This window comes from Hemitrygon akajei, chromosome 4, assembly GCF_048418815.1.
Source record: "Hemitrygon akajei chromosome 4, sHemAka1.3, whole genome shotgun sequence".
Taxonomy (NCBI): Eukaryota; Metazoa; Chordata; class Chondrichthyes; order Myliobatiformes; family Dasyatidae; genus Hemitrygon; species Hemitrygon akajei.
In genome coordinates this window covers 200,177,680-200,194,550 of record NC_133127.1, presented here as the reverse complement: position 1 = coordinate 200,194,550, position 16,871 = coordinate 200,177,680, and the positions used below count along the sequence as shown (strand labels likewise).

The 16,871-nt window shown below is 45.2% G+C and overlaps 1 protein-coding gene and 1 long non-coding RNA gene across 2 annotated transcripts in view; one reads left to right on the top strand and one right to left on the bottom strand.

The window, feature by feature from the left end:
* Positions 1–13,549, top strand: part of LOC140727132 (uncharacterized) — a 28,914-nt gene extending 15,365 nt beyond the window's left edge. The window contains exon 3 of the long non-coding RNA XR_012098788.1: positions 13,234–13,549. This is a non-coding gene — a long non-coding RNA (uncharacterized lncRNA). The remainder of the gene's footprint in view (positions 1–13,233) is intronic.
* Positions 1–16,871, bottom strand: part of LOC140727130 (hemopexin-like) — a 39,472-nt gene that overhangs the window by 3,873 nt on the left and 18,728 nt on the right. Inside the window, exons 4-8 of the mRNA XM_073044425.1 lie at positions 15,991–16,133; positions 11,274–11,421; positions 9,356–9,568; positions 2,521–2,631; positions 546–676 (exon numbers count right to left, since the gene is read on the bottom strand). Coding sequence (XP_072900526.1) covers positions 546–676; positions 2,521–2,631; positions 9,356–9,568; positions 11,274–11,421; positions 15,991–16,133 — 746 coding nt within the window. The remainder of the gene's footprint in view (positions 1–545; positions 677–2,520; positions 2,632–9,355; positions 9,569–11,273; positions 11,422–15,990; positions 16,134–16,871) is intronic.

The following is a 16,871-nucleotide window of genomic DNA, read 5'->3' as shown; positions in this document are numbered from 1 at the left end:
GAGATTAGTGTTTGGGTGTTTTTGATTTGCTTTTTAGCTGGTTCAGTGCAACACTGTGCGCCAAATGGTTTGTTACTGTGCTGTACTGTTCTATGTTCTCAGCATTATCAGGGAAGACGTACAGGAGTCTGAAGATGCACACTTAATATTTCAGGAACTTATTTTTCCCCTCTGCCACTAGATTTCTGAGTGGACAATGAATCCATGTACACTACCTCATTAATTTCTTGCTCTCTTTTTTTGCACCACTGAATTAATTTACTATATATAGATATTTCTTACAATAATTTATACTTTTTACAATTTTTATGTGTACTGCTGCCACAAAAAAACTAATTTCACCACAGTGATGTTAAACCTGATTCTGAGTCAGGTACAGGTACAGTACAGACAAGTTGGGCTGAAGGGCCTGATGGCTCACTGGCTGAAGGAGCCTGCTGGCATCTCAGCCAGGAGCCTCGGGAGGTGTCTGTTTGCATGTACTGGCGCCTGTTGTCTGATCCAGGAGCCCTAGGAGATGAGTTGGACCTCAACTGGACACTCACCTGGATGAAGTACATCTTCTTGTCCCAGCTAAACACTCCGTCCAACTTCCCATGCAGGGACGTCCAACTCGAGTTCAGGGAAAAGGGGTGCCAACCCTCTCGCTTCTTGTCTATCCGGAAGTACCAATTATCTGCATTGTCACCAGAAACAGCGGTTACTTTGGATACGAGTGTCCATCTGAACCCTGCTGTAGTGTCTGATGCTCACTCTGAAAATAGTGACTCGCCTCCCCAGAAACCCAGGAGCCCTTATCTAGCTCCCTCTGGATCCCCTCCCCCTTGTGGCCTACTCAGAGGGCTCCTTCCCACCCTTGTGAATGGTTGGACCTGAAGAACACTATAAGTTGCACTCCAATTCCCCTGGAGTTCAGAAGAATGAGGGTGGATCTCATCGAAACCCATCGAAATTGAAAAGCCCAATTAGAGTGGATATGAAGAGATTGTTTCCTATAGTGGGAGAGTCCCAGAACAGAGGACACAGTTTCAGAATAGAGGGACATCCATTTAGAACAGAGATGAGGAGGAATTCCTCTAGCCAAAGGGTGGTGAATCTGTGGAATTCATTGCCACCGATGGCTGTGGAGGTCAAATTATTGGGTATATTTTAAGCAGAATTGACGTTCTTGATTTGTCAGGGTGTCAAAGGCTACAGAGAGAAGGCAGAAGGATGGGGATGAGAGTGATACTAAATGAGCCAAGATGGAATGGTGGAGCAGAATCGATGGGCTGAATGGCCTATACTGCACTTCGTCTTGTTGTCACTTCCTTGATATAGTGATGTACAGAATGATCTGTGTGGGTGGCAGGCCTGCTGAAGCTTTCCACTCTTAGCAGTGTGGAGGAACAGAGGGGACTTCAGGTCCATGTCATAGATCCCTCAAAGATGTCATGCAACTCGATAGGGTGATTAAGAAGGTGTTTGATGTGTTTGCCTCCTTAAGTCGGGGGAGTGAGGTAATGTTGCAGCTCTCTAAAACTCTGGTTAGACCACACTTGGAATATTGTGTTCAGTTCTGGTCGCCTCATTATAGGAAGGATATGGAAGCTTTCAAGATGGTGCAGGGGAGATTTATCAGCCAGAGACTTTTTCCAAGGGTGGAAATGGCTAACACAAGGGGGCATAGTTTGAAGGTGATTTGAGGAAAGTGTTGGGATGTTAGAGGTAGGTTTTTCACACGGAGAGTGGTGGGTGTGTGGAACATGCTGCCAGGGGTGGTGATAAAGGCGGATACATGAGGAACATTTAAGAGACTCTTAGATAAGCACATGGATGATAGAAAAATGGAGGGCAATGTGGGAGGGAAGGGTTAGATTGATCTTGGAGTAGGTTAAAGGGTTGGCACAACATTGTGGGCTGAAGGGCCTGTATTTTGCTGTAATTTTTTATTTCTTATTTTATGTTATTGAGTGTGGAATAGACCATTCTGGCCCTGGCCATTTGAACCACGCCTCCCTGCAACCCCGCCCACCCCCCTGATTTAATCCTATCCTAATCACAGGACAATTTATAATAACCGATTAACCTCCAGCTGGTACTTGGGTTGTCGGAGGAAGGCAGCACTCACAGACTAAACGTATGGTCATGAGGAAAATGTACAATCTTCTTACAGGCAGCAGTAGGAACTGAACCCAGGTCACCTGTACTGTAAAGCATTGGGCGAAGCACTCCGTAAGTATGCCATCTTATAATGTTCTGTGGCCCGCGATCAGTGGCCTGCGGTCCATGTATCTGGGTACATGAAGCAAAAAGCAACACACAGAGTAAGGGTGATGATAGGTTGTGGGTGGGATGGGGAGTGTGGTGAATCCCTGGAATTCTCTGCCTTCAGACTGTGGAGACTCCATTTCTCTGTGTATTCAAGAAAACAATAGATGGATCTTCAGATAAGGGGAATAAGGTTGATGCAGGAACTGAGCCAGATCAACCACAAGAGGCTGTACAGCCTCCTCCTACGTCTTGCTTGTTTGAACTCACCTCGGAAGGCGTAGACCCTCCCCAGTTCATCCTCGTCGAACTCATCGAAGGAAGCGTTGCTGCAGAGGTTGAAGATTTTCCTGTCAATGGTGGTGTTCTTGCTCCAGTGGCCTGAGGAAGAGAAGATGAGTTCTCTCTTATCATGAGTTCCTATAGACACAAAACAGTGTTCCCTCATGCAACAGCCAATTCCCACGTCCTTGGCCAGAGTATGGTGAGCACCCAGTCTGGCAGGGAGACACGGCCAGAGTGCACACACACTATGGACAAGGACTGAACACCAAAGGAACAACAGGGAGCGGCGAGGTGCTGTGAGAGGGGTCCATAAGCAGAGTGGGAGCTCAAGCCTAGGGATTGGAATCCATAATGAAGGATCTTCACCACCCAGGACGTGCCCTCTTCTCATCACTACCGTGGGTGGGGGAAGGTACAGAAGCCTGAAGACACATACTCAACATTTTAGAAACAAGTTCTTCCCCCGCCATCAAATTCCTGAATGGTCTATGAACACTACCTCACTATTTGCTGTCTTTTAGCACTACTAATTTATACATGCACAATCAGTGGCCACTTTATTAGGTACACTGTACACCTCTCATTAATGCAAATATCTAATCAGCCAATCATGTGGTAGCAACACAATGCGCAAAAGCATGCAGGCATGGCCAAGGGATTCAGTTGTTGTTTAGACCAAACGTCAAAAAGGGGAAGGAATGTGATCTAAGTCACTTTGACTATGGAATGATGGTTGGTGCCAGATGGGGTGGTTTGAGTATCTCACAAACTGTTGATCTACTGGGATTTTCATGCACAACAGTCTCTAGTTTACAGAAATTTGAACATAAAATGAAACAAAGCATCCAGTGAGTTGCAGTTTTGTGAACACAAATGCCTTGTTAATGAGAGAGGTGAGAGAGGATGGTCAGACTAGTTCAGGCCTACAGGAAGGTGACAGTAACCCAAATAACCACGTGCTACAACAGTGGTGCCCAGAAGAGAATCTCTGGCTGCGTGACATGTTGAACCTTGAAGTGGATGGGGTACAGCAGAAGACCACAACAGGTTCCACTCCTGTATCTAGTAAAGTGCCCACTGAGTGTACGTATATATTCTTACTGTAACATAGTATTTTCATGTATTGCACTGTACTGCTGCCACAGAACAACAAATTTCATGACAGGTCAGTGATATTAAACTTGATTCTGAACACAGAGCAAGTTGCTGGAGGAATAGACAGACAGACAGACATACTTTATTGATCCCGAGGGAAATTGGGTTTTGTTACAGCCGCACCAACCAAGAATAGTGAAGAAATATAGCAATATAAAACTATAAATAATTAAATAATAATAAATTAATCATGCCAAGTGGAAATAAGTCCAGGACCAGCCTATTGGCTCATACAATGATACAATGGATAGGACAGCATCTGTGGAGGCAAAGCGGTGTGTAGACAATTCCGATTGGGACCTGCATCAGTACTGGGAACCATAAGATATAGGAGAAAAATGATGCCATTTGGCTCATCGAGTCTGCTCTGCCGTTTCATCATGGCTGATCCAGTTCTCTCTCAGCCCCATTCTCCTGCTTTCTCCCCACAATTTTGCACACCCTGACTGATCAAGAATCTATCAAGCTCTGCCTTAAATACACCCAATCAGTTGGCCTCACAGCTGCCTGTGGTAACAAATTCCACAGATTCACCATCCTTTAGCTGCAGAAATTCCTCATCTCCATTCTAAATGGACACCCCTCTATTCTGAGCACAAAAATACAACTGCAGATGCTGTGGATCAAAGAATACGAACACAATGCTGGAAGAACTCAGCAGGTCAGGCAGCATCCGTGAGAAAAGAGTAGCCAACGTTTCGGGTCGAGACCCTTCATCAGGATGATTCCATGGTTGGCACAACATTGTGGATTGAAGGGTCTGTAATGTGCTGTAGATTTCTATGTTCACCGCTCTCTGGCTAAATAAATACTTTCTCATCTCCATTCTAAAAGGACATCCCTCTATTCTCAGGCTGTCTCCTCTTGTCTGGGACTCTACCACATAGGAAACATCCCCTCCATATCCACTCTATCAAGGCCTTTCAATATTTGATTGGTGTCAATGAGAACCTCCCCATTTCTTCTAGATTCTAGTGAATACAGGCCTAGAGCCATCAAACAGTCTTTATACGACAAGCCATCCAATCCTGGAATCATTTTCATGAATCTCCTTTGGTAATTGGCCCAAAACTGCTCACAATGCTCCGCAAGAGAGGCCTCACCAGTGCTTTAGAAATTCTCAACATTACATCCTTGTTTTTATATTCTAATCCTCTTGAAATGAATGGGAATGTCACATTTGCCTTCCTCACCATAGACTCTTTCCTGTAACACCATGGGCTTGTAACTTGTTAAGCAGCCTCATGTGTGGCACCTTGTCAAAGTCCTTCTGAAAATCCAAATACACAACATCAACCAATTGTCTTGTTTATCCTGCCTGTTATTTCTTCGAAGAATTTCAACAGGTTTGTCTGGCGAGATTTACCCTTGAGGAAATCATGCTGAAAACAGTCTATTTTAATTTATGCCTCCAAGTAACCTGAAACCTCTTGCTTAGTAATAGACTCCAACATCTCCACAACCACTGAGGTTAGACTAACTGGCCTATAGTTTCCTTTCATGTGCCTCTCATCCGCTTCTCTTGAAGAATGGAATGGCATTTTCAATTTTCCAGCCTTCTGGAACTAATCCAGAATCTAGCGATTCTTGAAAGATCATTACTAATAACTCCACAGTCTCTTCAGCTACCTCTTTCAGAATCCTGGGGTGTACACCATCTGGTCCAATTGACCTATCTACCTTCAGATCTTTCAGTTTCCCAAGAACCTTCCCTGTAGTAATGGTATCTTCCTACACTTAAAAGACCCCTGACACCTAGAATTTCCACCATACTGATAGTGTCTTCCACAGTGAAGACTGATGCAAAATACTTATTCAGTTCATTTCCTTGTCCCCCATTACTACCTCTCCAGCATTGTTTTCTATCCATACGGTATTGACTCTTTCCTCTCGTTTACACTTTATGTATCTGAAGAAACTTTGATTCCTCTTTAATATTATTGAATAGCTTAATTTTGTATTCCATCTTTACTTGCTTAGTGACTTTTTTAGTTACCAACTGCTTGTTTTTAAAAGCTTCCCAATCCTCTAACTTTTTGCTCTTTAATATGCCCTCTGTTTTCCTTTTATGTCAGCTTTGACTTCTCTTGGTAACCATTGTTGTGTTATCTTGCTTTTAGAATACTTCCTCCTTTTTGGGATGTATAGAGAATAGACAATAGGTGCAGGAGTAGGTCATTCGGCCCTTCCAGCCAGCACCACCATTCACTGTGATCATGGCTGATCATCCACAATTAGTACCCCGTTCCTACCTTCTCCTCATATCCCTTGACTCCACTATCTTTAAGAGCTCTATCTAACTCTTTCTTGAAACCATCCAGAGAATTGGCCTCCACTGCCTTCTGATGCAGAGCATTCCACAGATCCACAACTCTCTGGGTGAAAAAGTTTTTCCTCAACTCCGTTCTAAATGGCCTACCCCTTATTCTTAAACTGTGTCCTCTGGTCTGGACTCCCCCAACATCGGGAACATGTTTTCTGCCTCTAGCGTGTCCAATCCCTTAATAATCTTATATGTTTCAATCAGATCCCCTCTCATCCTTCTAAATTCCAGTGTATTCAAGCCCAGTCACTCCAATCTTTCAACACATGACAGTCCCACCATCCCGAGAGTTAACCTCGTGAAACTACACTCCACTCCCTCAATAGCAAGAATGTCCTTCCTCAAATTTGGAGACCAAAACTGCATACAATACTCCAGATGTGGTCTCACCAGGGCTCTGAACAACTGCAGAAGGACCTCTTTGCTCCTATACTCAGCTCCCCTTGATATGAAGGTCAACATGTCATTAGCTTTCTTCACTGCCTGCTGTACCTGCATGCTTACTTTCAGTGACTGATGAACAAGGACACCTAGATCTTGTTGTACTTCCCCTTTTCCTAACTTGACGCTATTCAGATAGTAATCTGCCTTCCTGTTCTTGCCACCAAAGTGATTAACCTCACATTTATCCACATTAAACTGTATCTGCCATGCATCTGCCCACTCATCCAACCTGTCCGTCGCCCTGCATTCTCATAACATCCTCCTCATATTTCACACTGCCACCCAGCTTTGTGTCATCTGCAAATTTGCTAATGTTACTTTTAATCCCTTCATGTAAATCATTAATGTATATTGTAAATAGTTGTGGTCCCAGCACCGAGCCTTGCGGTACCCCACTAGTCACTGCCTGCCATTCTGAAAGGGACCCGTTAATCCCTACTCTTTGTTTCCTGTCTGCCAACCAATTTTCTATCCATGTCAGTACCCTACCCCCAATACCATGTGCTCTAATTTTGCCCACTAATCTCCTATGTGGGACCTTATCTAAGGCTTTCTGAAAGTCCAGGTACACTACATCCATTGGCTCTCCCTTGTCCATTTTCCTAGTTATATCCTCAAAGAATTCCAGAAGATTAGTCAAGCATGATTTCCCCTTCATAGATTCATGCTGACTCAGACCGATCCTGTTACTGCAATCCAAATATGCCGCTATAATTGACTCCAGCATCTTCTCCACCACTGATGTCAGGATAACTGGTCTATAATTCTGTTTCCTCTCTCCCTCCTTTCTTAAAAAGTGGGATAACATTAGCTACCCTCCAATCCACAGGAACTGATCCTATAGAACATTGGAAAATGATTACCAATGTGTCCACGATTTCTAGAGCCACCTCCTTAAGTACCCTGGGATGCAGACGATCAGGCTCTGGGGATTTATCAGCCTTCAGTCCCATCAGTCTATCCAACACCATTTTGTGCCTAATGTGAATTTCCTTCAGTTCTTCCATTACCCTAGGTCCTCAAGCCATTATTACATTTGGGAGATTGTTTGTGTCTTCCCTAGTGAAGACAGATCCAAAGTACCTGTTCAACTCGTTTGCCATTTCCTTGTTCCCCATAATCATCTGTTTCTGTCTTCAAGGGCCCAACTTTGGTCTTAACTAATTTTTTCCTCTTCACATACCTAAAGAAGCTTTTACTATCCTCCTTTATATTCTTGGCTAGCTTACCTTCGCACCTCATCTTTTCTCCCCGTATTGCCTTTTTAGTTATCTTCTGTTGCTCTTTAAAAGTTTCCCAGTCCTCTGGCCTCCCGCTCATCTTTGCTATGTTATACTTATTTATTTTTATACTGTCCTTGACTTCCCTTGTCAGCCACGGTTGCCCCTTACTCCCCTCAGAGTCTTTCTTCTTCTTTGGAATGAACTGATCCTGCACCTTCTGTATTATTCTCAGAAATACCTGCCATTATTGTTCCACTGTCATCCCTGCTAGAGTATCTTTCCAGTCAGCTTTGGCCAGCTCCTCCCTCATGGCTCCACAGTCCCCTTTGTTCAACGGTAATACTGATACTTCCAATTTTCCCTTCTCCCTCTCAAATTGTAGATTAAAACTTATCATATTATGGTCAATACCTCCTAATAGCTCCTTTACCTCGAGTTCCCTGATCAAATCCGGTTCATTACACAACACTAAATCCAGAATTGCCTTCTCCCTGGTAGGCTCCAGTACAAGCTGCTCTAAGAATCCATCTCGGAGGCACTCCACAAACTCCCTTTCTTGGGGTCCAGTACCAACCTGATTTTCCCAGTCTACCTGCATGTTGAAGTCCCCCATAACAACCGTAGCATTACCTTTGTGACATGCCAATTTTAACTCTTGATTCAACTTGCACCCTATATCCAGGCTACTATTTGGGGGCCTGTAGGTAACTCCCATAAGGGTCTTTTTGCCCTTACAATTTCTCAGTTCTATCCATACTGTCCATATAGATATCCATATAGATAGTGTAATATTGCACAACACCCAATCCAGAATAGCTGATCCCTTAGTGCGCTCAACCACGAGCTGCTCGAAAGAGCCATCTCATAGGCATTCTATAAATTGGACGTAAAGTTCCCAACTATAATCTTCTTTCAGACGTTATTCAGTGATGCCCACAGCATACATGTCAATCTCTAATTGTGCTACAAGATCAACAATCTGTGCATTCAAATATGACACCTTTAGTCCTGTATTCATCACCCTTTTGATTTTGTTCCCCTTTATAAGTTGCAGCTCATCCTGTTGACTGCAATTTTGCCCTAACGTCAGCCTCTCCTTGCCAGCTGTTTCATTACACATGCCCTCTGTTTGTAAACCAACTGGCCATCCTCAGCCCCATCATCCCACTTCCTATCCCCCTGCCAAATTGGTTCAAACCCTCCCTAACAGCTCTAGCAAACCTCTTTGCAAGGATATTTGTCCCCCTTGGAACATTTCAGGCTAGTGGGGGACCTGGAGAGTGCGTGCAGAGTGGAGAAGGTACAGAGAGCAAGTGCCTGTAGAATTGCGGGGTATAGACAGCAAGCAGGTTGGGTGGGACTACAACCAGAGGTCATAGGTTAAGAGTGAAAGGGTAAAGTTTAAGGGGAACATGAGGGGAACTTCTTCACTCAGAGGGTGAGAGTGTGGAATGAGCTGCCAGCAGGAGTTGTGGATGTGGGTTCAATTTCAGGGCAAGATAAATAGTTTGAAACAGTCTAGATAGGCTGAATGGCCTGTTTCTGTGCTGAAGTGTTCAATGACTATGAATGTTTTGGAGTGATGGGGTTGTTGGAAAGTGAAAAGCAGAGAGATCTGAACTCTCTATCCACCTCTGAGGGCCGGAATTCCAAGAAACAAGAACAGGACACTCACCTCGGCCTTCACACTTCATGAAGTAATCCCGGATGTCCTTCGGGTATCCCGGAGGAACTTCCCCTGTGCTGGGGTTGAAACGAGTGAAGGTTGTTCCTTTGAAGCAGTAATATCTGTCAATCCATCGCATCATGGTTGAACATCCATGGACTCCTTGCCAATTCCTTGCTTTCAATGCTTTGGTGCTCAGGTCCAGTACGTACATGGTGTCTCCTGCAAAGACAGAAGAGATGGTTTGAAAGTCTTGCTTACTGCCAGATGCTCACGTCCTCAGGGGCATTGGAAACCTTACTTCAATGACTTACTTAGAAGAATGAGAGGAGATCTTATAGAAACATATAAAATTATGAAAGAGATCAATAAGGTAGAGGAAGGAAAGTTGTTTCCACTGGTAACTGAGACTAGAACTAGGGGGCATAGCCACAAGATTCGGGGGAGTATATTTAAGATGGAGATGAGAAGGAACTACTTGTCCCAAAGTGTGGTGAATCTGTGGAATTCTCATCCCATTGAAGCAGTGGAGGCTACCACAGTAAAAATATTTAAGACAAGTTTGGTTAGATTTTTGCATAGTAGAGGAATTTAGGGTTATGGGGAAAAGGCAGGTAGTGGAGATGAGTCCATGGCCAGATCAGCCATGATCTTATTGAATGGCGGGGCAGGCTCGATGGGCCGATGGCCGACTCCTGCTCCTATTTCTTATGTTCTTATGTTTACTTAAAAAGAACAAATTTCATGACAAATGCAGTGATATCAAACATAATTTTGATTGTGATTCTGATTCTGATTCTAACAGCATCAGATTTATCTACAGTGCAGAACAGACCCTTCCAGCCCAGCAACCTGCTCCGCTCCGCACAGCAACCCACTGATTTAACACCAGCCTCCTCTCAGGCTAATTTACAATGACCAATTAACATAATCCGTAGGATGGACATGATTGTTGTGTGTGGGTAACACGGATTGTGTGTGGTGAGTGGACCGTGTGAGGGACAGACATGATTATTGGGAGTGAAACACAGATTGTGCATGGGAGATTGGACTTTGTGAGGGACAGACGTGATCCACGTGTGTGTGATACACAGATTGTGTGGGGAGTGGATTGTGTGAGTACAGATGTGATCCACGTCAGTGTGATACACAGATTGTGTGGGGAGTGAATTGTGTGAGTACAGACGTGATCCACGTGTGTGGAACATAGATTGTGTGGGGAGTGGACCGCATGAGGGACAGACGTGATCCACGTGTGTGTGATACACAGATTGTGTGGGGAGTGGACCGCGTGAGTACAGACGTGATCTACGTGTGTGTGATACACAGATTGTGTGGGGAGTGGACTGTGTGAGTACAGACGTGGTCCACGTGTGTGATACACAGATTGTGTGGGGAGTGGACCGCATGAGTACAGACGTGATCTACGTGTGTGATACACAGATTGTGTGGGGAGTGGACCGTGTGAGGGACAGACGTGATCCACGTGTGTGTGATACACAGATTGTGTGGGGAGTGGACCGTGTGAGGGACAGACGTGGTCCACGTGTGTGTGATACACAGATTGTGTGGGGAGTGGACCGTGTGAGGGACAGACGTGGTCCACGTGTGTGTGATACACAGATTGTGTGGGGAGTGGACCGTGTGAGGGACAGACGTGGTCCACGTGTGTGTGATACACAGATTGTGTGGGGAGTGGACCGTGTGAGGGACAGACGTGGTCCACGTGTGTGTGATACACAGATTGTGTGGGGAGTGCACTGTGTAAGTACAGACGTGATCCAAGTGTGTGTGATACAAAGATTGTGTGGGGAGTGGACCGTGTGAGTACAGGCGTGGTCCACGTGTGTTGAACGCGGGATCTCCTGATCCTCTGATCTTTGATGGAAACATTACGGAAGAGAGCAGCAAGAAGCTGAAATTTCACCTTTGGAAAACAGAACGGAGTTCTTCATGCAGTCTCCCTGGAGACACTCCATTGCTCCACCAAGGTTGTCCGGAACTCCCGGGAATTTGTCACGGATCAGGAATTTGCCTTCCAGAGTGTTGCCCAGATACTGCCAGACATGTTCCCCCTGGGGATTGGAATGTGCAGTGGTTCAGACCGATGACACAGTTGAGAGGGTCAGGCCTGCCTCGCCCTCCCATCAACCCCATTCTACATGTCACAGTAACCAACTCCCTTACACCAGATTGAGTCTGTGACCAGCCCAGGCCCAGATCTCTGACCAGAACCAGTTAATGCGACAACCAAACCACTGTGGGCATCCACACTCACCCCTCCCCACCCAGCACCACCGCCCTTCTCATCCCTCGAGATTGAACAGATTAGCTTTGTGACGTGTCTGAAACACTGGCTCACCTGATTAGCTTTATAGACATTGGGTATATTTAAAGTAGGCGTTGATAGGTTCTTGTTTAGTCAGGGTGTCAAAAATTGCAGAGAGAAGGCAGGAGAACGGTGTTGGGAGGGATTATAAATCAGCCATGATGGAATGGTGGAACAGACTCGATGGGCCGACTGGCTGAATTCTGCTCCAATATCATATGCTCTTACGTACACTGAATCGTGCAGTGAAATGTGTCATTTGCGCCAACGACCAGCACAGAACGAGGATGTTCTGGGGACACGCCACTAGTCTGCCATGCTTCCGGTGCTAACGTAGCATCCCAACACTCACTAACCCTAACCGTATATCTTGGAATGTGGGAGCAACCCGGAACACCTGGAGGAGACGCACACGGTCACAGGGAGAACGTAGAAACTCCTTCCGGACAGCGGCAGGAATTGAAGCCGGATCGCGATTGGTGGCGCTGTAAAGCGTTGCGCTAACTGCTATGCTAGTGACCATTGCTCTCATCTCCCCCACCTGTTCCTGCTCTTGCAGCGTCTGAGACCCTCAACATCGACATTGCCTCAGCAGGGCTGGCAAACCTATGGTATTCGCGCCCAAGATGGCGTGTGCAAATGTTCTGTCAAAACACAGTATGTAGTGCCATCCCCACCCCCCCACCCAGAATAAAAAGTTACATCAAGGTGATCTCTCCAGCCCAAAGAAGCAGCAAGTGATTTTTTTACAGCCTGAGAGCGTGAGATGTTTTCACAAGGAACATCACACGCTGTCTTGGTGTCGGTGAAATGGTTGTGAGAACAGGTGAAGTTAGATAATAGGGAGAACACAGAACATCACAGCGTAGTACAGCCCCTTTATCCCACCATGTTGTGCCGACCTTTTAACCTATTCAAAGATCAATCGAACCCTTCCCTCTCACATAACCCTGCATTTTTCTATTATCCATATGCCTATCTAAGATTTTCTTAAATGTCCCTAATGTACTTGCCTCTACCACCACCCCTGGCAGTGTGTTCCACACACCCACCACTCTCTATGTAAAAAAAACCTATCTCTGACATCCTCCCTACACATTCGTCCAATCACCTTAAGATTACAGTATGACCCTTAGTATTAGTCATTTCCACCCTGGGAAAAAGTCTCTGACTGCTCACTCTATCTATGCCTCTTGTCATCTTGTACACCTGTGTCAAGTCACCTTTCATCCTCCTTCGCTCCAAAGAGAAAAGCCATAGTTAGCCCAACCTATCTATTAGAATATTTTTAGAAGATTGTTGTGTCTGGGCACAAGCTCTAAGCAAGGCTCAGCACTCCTGTCAGTGGACCACAAGTTATGGATTAGGCCATTCAGCCTATCGAATCTGCTCCATTGTGGCTGAATTTCTTATCAACCCCATTTTTCCACCTTCTCTCCATAAAAGAAACGTAAAGAACCCACAGGACAATAAAGGCCCTTTGGCCCACAATGCTGTGTGGAACATGTACTTACTTTAGAAATTACCTAGGATTACTAAATTACTTGTACTCTTCCAGGTTGAAGAAGAGGGCGGGGAACATCATAAAGGACTCCTCCCATCCTGCGCACGGACTGTTTGATCTGCTTCCGTCTGGTAGGTGCTTCAGATCCCTCCAGACTAAGACTAATAGGCACTGGAGAAGTTTTTTCCCTACTGCGGTCACTTTGCTGAACAGTTAACTGCCGGTTAACTGTCGGCTAACTATTACTTGGATTGCACTACCTGTATGTATAATCTATATTTTCATTTATATTTATCAATATTATTGTTATGAGCAGAGAGACAACATCTGCCGGAAGTAAATTCCTTGTATGTGCATAGGTACTTGGCGATTAAAGTCTGATTCTGATTCTGATTACCCAGAGCCCTCTGTTCTTCTAAGCTCCATGTACCTGTCCAGGAGTCTCTTAAAAGACCCTATCGTATCCACCTCCACCACTGTCGCTGGCAGCCCATTCCACACTCTCACCACTCTCTGTGTAAAAAAACTTACCCCTGGCATCTCCTCTGTACCTACTTCCATATGACATATAACCATATAACAATTACAGCAGGGAAACAGGCCATCTCGGCCCTTCTAGTCCGTGCCGAACACTTACTCTCACCTAGTCCCACCGACCTGCACTCAGCCCATTACCCTCCATTCCGTTCCTGTCCATACCTATCGATTTTACTTTAAATGACAATACTGAACCTGCCTCTACCACTTCTACTGGAAGCTCATTCCACACAGCTACCACTCTCTGAGTAAAGAAGTTCCCCCTCGTATTACCCTTAAACTTTTGCCCCCTAACTCTCAACTCATGTCCTCTTGTTTGAATCTCCCCTACTCTCAATGGAAAAAGCCTATCCATGTCAACTCTATCTATCCCCCACATAATTGTAAATACCTCTATCAAGACCCCTCAACCTTCTATGCTCCAAAGTTTAAAGACCTAACTTGTTCAACCTTATTCTGTAACCTAGGTGCTGAAACCCAGGTAACATTCTAGTAAATCTTCTCTGTACTCTCTCTATTTTGCTGACATCTTTCTTATAATTCGGTGACCAGAACTGTACACAATACTCCAAATTTGGCCTCACCATTGCCTTGTACAATTTTAACATTACATCACAACTCCTATACTCAATGCTCTGATTTATAAAGGCCAGCATACCAAAAGCTTTCTTCACCACCCTATCCACATGAGATTCCACCTTCATGGAACTATGCACCATTATTCCTAGATCATTCTGTTCTAGTGCATTCTTCAATGCCCTACCATTTACCATGTATGTCCTATTTTGATTATTCCTACCAAAATGTAGCACCTCACACTTATCAGCATTAAACTCCATCTGCCATCTTTCAGCCCACTCTTCTAACTGGCCTAAATCTCTCTGCAAGCTTTGAAAACCTACTTAAGGTTTTCAAGCACCTTAAAACTGTGCCCTCTCTTGTTGACCATTCCAGCCCTGGGAAAAAGCCTCTGACTATCCACACAATCAATGCCTCTCAGCATCTTATACACCTCTATCAGGTCACCTCTCATCCTCTGTCGCTCCAAGGAGAAAAGGCCGAGTTCACTCAACCTATTCTCATAAGGCACATTCCCCAATCCAGGCAACATCCTTGTAAATCTCCTCTGCACCCTTTCTATGGTTTCCACATCCTTCCTGTAGTGAGGTGACCAGAACTGAGCACAGTACTCCAAGTGAGGTCTGACCAGGGTCCTATATAGCTGCAACATTACCTCTCAGCTCCTAAACTCAACCCCACAATTGATGAAGGCCAATGTACCGTATGCCTTCTTAACCATAGAGCCAACCTGCGTACCAGCTTTGAGTGTCCTGTGAACTCGGACCCCAAGATCCCTCTGATCCTCCACACTGCCAAGAGTCTTGCCATTAATACTATACTGGCATTGTAATAGTCCTACCAAAATGAACGACCTCACACTTATCTGGGTTGAACTCCATCTGCCACTTCTCAGCCCAGTTTTGCATCCTATCAATGTCCCACTGTAACCTCTGACAGCCCTCCACACTATCCACAACACTCCCAACCTTTGTGTCACCAACCTCGATGCAGAATGTAACCCGTCTACAACCACTCTTTGCCTTCTGTGGGCAAGCCAGTTCTGGATCCACAAAGCAATGTCCCCTTGGATCCCATGCCTCCTTACTTTCTCAATAAGCCTTCCATGGGGTACCTTGTCAAATGCCTTGCTGAAATCCATATACACTACATTTACTACTCTACCTTCATCAACATGTTTAGCCACATCCTGAAAACATTCAATCAGGCTCGTAAGACACAACCTGCCTTTGACAAAGCCATGCTGACTATTCCTAATCATATTATGCCTCTCCAAATCTAAATAAATCTTGCCTCTCAAGATCTTTAACATCAACTTTACCAACCACTGAAATAAGATTCACTGATCTATAATTTCCTGGGCTATCTCTCCTCCCTTTCTTGAATAAGGAAACAACATCTGTAACCCTCCAATCCTACGGAACCTTTCCTGTCCCCATTGATGATGTCAAGAACATCATCAGAGACTCAGCAATCTCTTCTCTCTTTAGCTCCCCACTCTTACCAGTAAAGAACTATCAATTCCTGTCCTAAGTACACCCAATGACTTGGCGTTTGTAGAAACAAGTTCCATGGGACACCTCCCTCCCACAGACCAGTGACTTGGGACCTCCTCTGTCCAGTAACAGTGACACTTCCCCCAACCTCTCTGACTGATGGCCACGGGACCCCACCCCGGTGAATAATGGGACCCACCTTGAAAAAGAAGGTCCTGTTGTGATGATCTGGGTGGTTGGAGTCGTGCATGCGGAAGGCAGCATCGAGATGAGTGGGCAGCTGCTGCCAGATGCTGTGGATGAGCTGTGGTTGCCCCCGGAACCCCCGCCACACAAACGCATCTGTCAGATGGAAAGTGCCATCAGTAACCATATCAGCATAGCATAGCAGTAACACCATGAAGGATCCTGGACTGTTTGACCCACTCCCATCAGGGAGGAGGCTACGTCACATCCACACCAGGACCACCAGATTCAAAAACTGTTATTTTCTCCAAGCAGCAAGGCTGATCAACGCCTCCACCCACTATCCCACCCCTCCACACCCCCAACCACCACTACTTTTTCATTTCCTGTCAGTCACCTTGTGTACAGACACTCCTGTGCCCAGCGTCACTTTATGGACATACAATCAATCAGTGTATATAAGCTATTTTATGTATTTATATTTAATGTGTATTATTATTGTTTTCTTTATCTTATTGTGGTTTTTTTGTGCTGTGTCAGATCTGGAACATCAATTATTTCATTCTCCTTTACACTTGTGTACTGGAAAGACAGTAAACAATGTTCAAAGTTAAGAGCCTTGAATCTGAATCAAAGAGGAATGTTTAGTTGTCTATTTGATTATTAATTTATTTGGGGCAGCACCACATTGTGGGCTGAAGGGCCTGTTCCTATGCTGTACTGCAGCCTCACTGACACTGGGTCTCACTCCTTTGACCCTGAATCAATTCAGAGACACCCCTCCCTCGTCAATCAACTGGAGATGCCTCGGAGAAGGGCAGATGCTCTCAGAACTGCAACGCTGAGCTGGGGGAAGGGGTTTGCAGTCTTTCAGTGGATGTGAGGCTGAAGGAA